The 3,164-nt window shown below is 61.8% G+C and overlaps 1 protein-coding gene across 1 annotated transcript in view; it reads right to left on the bottom strand.

Moving 5' to 3' along the window:
• The window catches only part of RNF215 (ring finger protein 215), a 6,518-nt gene extending 3,435 nt beyond the window's left edge, over positions 1-3,083 (bottom strand). The window contains exons 1-5 of the mRNA XM_069107324.1: positions 2,811-3,083; positions 990-1,118; positions 782-853; positions 593-678; positions 142-301 (exon numbers count right to left, since the gene is read on the bottom strand). Of these exons, the coding sequence (XP_068963425.1) occupies positions 142-301; positions 593-678; positions 782-853; positions 990-1,118; positions 2,811-3,068 (705 nt within the window). The 5' untranslated portion in view covers positions 3,069-3,083. The remainder of the gene's footprint in view (positions 1-141; positions 302-592; positions 679-781; positions 854-989; positions 1,119-2,810) is intronic.
• Between the last annotated feature and the right edge of the window lie 81 nt (positions 3,084-3,164).

Genomic DNA, 3,164 nt, shown 5'->3' on the forward strand with positions numbered 1-3,164 from the left:
ATGCAGCCCTCCCCTCAGGGAGCTTCTGGAGGAGGAGCTAAGACATGAACCGTGGTCACTGGAGTGGACAACTTGACAGTGAGTGCCGAGAAGCAGGGGACCCAGCATGCTTTCCCACCCTGGGCCCTAGCCCACACATACCTGGACCCTGGAGCCACTCTCTCCAGGGCAGATCACACCCTGCCACTCCCCATAGAGGCCACCCCTAGATAGGCCGCAGGTGGACCACAGGGTCAGTGTCAGGCCCACATTCTCCAGCAGCATGGCTTGAGAAGTGATCTTGGCCGTGGCCTGCAGTCCCCTGTCGAGGAAAAGCCAAAGACAAGACTGGTGTCCAAACCTTGTCCGGGAGCCCTGGCTGGGTCACCCATTAGTGGGACAGTCAGGCCTGCCCCACAACAACTCTTTGTCTTAAGAGAGCACACATTCCCTTTGTTCACTGAACAACCAGCCCCCTTTCCTCTCCCTGTGCCCATTTTACAGATAAGGAGAGTAAGGTCTTAAGAGAAAGGCCCTGAGACAGCTGGGCAAGCCGTCGTGTTGGGACTGTAGACTCACGTGTCCCAGCTCTGGCTCCCAGGTCCCCACTCACCCTAACAAAGCGCTCAGGAGTTTTGTGACATTGTCAGACATCTGGACCACGATGATGGGCTTGGAAAGAACTTGGGACACGTCCAGCTTCTCGGTGAGCAGTAACAGAGAGGTCAGTGTGTGGGCCAGGGCTCTCCCCAGGCAGCCTCCCAGCCTCACCCATGCCCTGGCCCACCCTGAGCCTGCCTACCTCTCGGACAGCATTCTGGTTCAGGGCCAGGATGAGCAAGGCCGAGGCTCCCAGGACCAGAGCTCGCTTCATCTGTGGGGGCAGGACAGAGGTGGAGCAGTGGGCGCAGTGGGCCCTGTGGTGTCCCCAAGACCACTCTCTCCCCAGCCCATTCTCCCAGGGCCCCTCTCTGGCCCACCCTCCCAGCCTAGCCTCCCAGGGACAATACCTTGTTGACCACAGCAGAAGTGAAGGACTCCTCAGGGCTGGTTCCCTGGGCCTCTGCCTGCTCCTCACCCACTGGGACCACTCCGATCCAATCATCACCAGCCTCAAGCTGGGGCTCCTCGTCCCCCACCTAGGGCCATGGAAGACTGTGAGGGGGCGAGGCAGAAGGAGGCCAGGGGTTGAGCAGAGTGGGCTTGGATCAGGCTGGGGAGGGGCTGGCGAGCTAGCGGCTGCTGTGTAAGGCTGGGAGAGTTCTGTCTGGAGTCCTGATGGGGTGGGGGTGGGGGCAAGGGGGGATGCTACTTTCAAAATTACGGGCTCATATATTTCTGAGGCCCTGAAAGGGCCTTCAAGGCCATCTGCCCTCCAGCTCAGCCTCACACAGCTGGGAGGTAGCAGAGTGAGGTCTGCAGGCTCCAGAGCTAGCATCTGGGATATCTGGGGTCAGAGGGACAGAGAAGATGGTCCTGGGACTTTGAGCAGCCTTGAGAATCTGAAAGTCTGGGCTTTGTTTGGGGTTTGGGTATCCAGAGGCAAAGGTATGAAGGTCAGGTTTGGGGGCCGGGGCCAGGGTCCTAGGGGCTTGGGGTCGGGCCATTGTAATCAGGGTCTGGGTTGTGAGATAAATAATCCAAGGCCAGCCCCAAGGTTTAGGGCAGGGGTACCTGGGTGTATGTAGGTTGGCAGCAGTGTGGGGCCAGGGCAGGGGTACGTGGTGTAAGTTGGTAGCTGTTTGGGGCCAGGGCCAGGGGACTGAAACGAACACTAGATTATAGCAGACCTAGGTTCAAAGCCTGCCCCTGCCACCTGGGCTTTCCATTTTCTGATCCATAAAAGGGGTTGTGTGTACATTCTAAAGCCCCTTCCCACTCTGGAGCTAGGATGCTGTAAGGTCCAGGGAATATGGGTCCAGTGTCCAGTGAGAGTTTGGTGGAGGGGTGCTGGAGCTTAGGGTGACTGCTTGAGTCTGGGCTATGGCCCTAGGGTAAAGGGGGGCTGGGTTCATCAGTCCCAGGCTGGAGTCTATGGGTGGGTCCCAGGTGGGGGTTTCATAAAGTGGCTCAAGCTGACCTTAGGGTAACTCCCAGTACAGTGAAGGGATGTTTGGCTGGGGTGGGGGGATCTCTCCCTGGTCTAGGCTGGGAGGGGTTCCCAACCAAGGCTTGGGGGAAGTGAATGGTTTAGACAAGTCTGGGACCCCTGGGGTTAGGATAAAGTGTCCCAAACCAGCCTTGGGGTAGGTCCTACTGGAGTGGGGTGGGAGAATAGGTTAGGGAGGTCATGGGCCCCTGGACTGGGCTCACTGTGGTGGATGTTTGTTCGAGATCAGTTAGGTCCAATCCCAGCCAGGAAGAATTGGTCAAGGGAATTCCTAGCCCCTTGGGCTTGAGAAATATGGATGAGGCTGGGGAAGCTGACAGGAGTGATCCCTGGCCCTACCTATTAGGAGTGGGGTGGGGGGCATGGCCCTTTGAGCTGCACTCAGACAGGTCTGGGGTCCTGGGACTCCGGCTGGGAGGGCCTGGCTGGGCTTGGCAGGGCAGTGCAGGTGCCTGGAGAAGTCTGGGCTCCAATTAGGGTTAGAGAGATGTGCTTTGGAGTCCCTGGGCTCCTGGCTCCCTGGGTCAGGCTTGGGGCAGTGGGGATGGTCCGTCCCTCTTCCACCCCCTTTGGGTAGTGGGTCCCAAGAAGGGGTCGAGATGGGACCCATGGAGGGGTCAGGGGCTCCCTGGGTTGGGAGGGGAAGAAGGGAGGCCCCATCACCCCTCCCTGCCCCCAGGTGCAGGGGGAGAGGGGTGCCAGGGGTGCCCAGCTCGCTCACCAGCACCAGGCGGCCCTGCAGTCCGGCTCCCGCTCCGGCTCCCGCTCCGGGCGGCGGCGCGATGCGCGGGGGCCCGCCCAGCAGGGCGCCCTGCAGAGTGTAGCTGGCCTGCGGCCGCCGCAGCCGCACGTCCACTCGCGCCCCGCAGCCGGGGCTGCCCAGGCCCAGGCCCAGGCCCAGGGGTAGGAGCGAGGCCAGCAGCAGCAGCAGCGGCGGCGGCGGCGGCGGCCCGGGCCGCAGGAGAGCGGGGCCGGCCATGGGCGCACGGAGCGCGGCCAGGGAGAGCGCACGGGGCGCAGCGCGCAAGGGGGGCGCTCGCTCCGGGCTCCGGACGCTGAGCTCTGGACCCGCCCG

The sequence above is a fragment of the Petaurus breviceps genome, unplaced genomic scaffold (genome assembly GCF_028583685.1).
Source record: "Petaurus breviceps papuanus isolate PSGF00001 unplaced genomic scaffold, PetGlider_PUasm1.0 89900, whole genome shotgun sequence".
In the NCBI taxonomy this organism is placed as follows: Eukaryota; Metazoa; Chordata; class Mammalia; order Diprotodontia; family Petauridae; genus Petaurus; species Petaurus breviceps.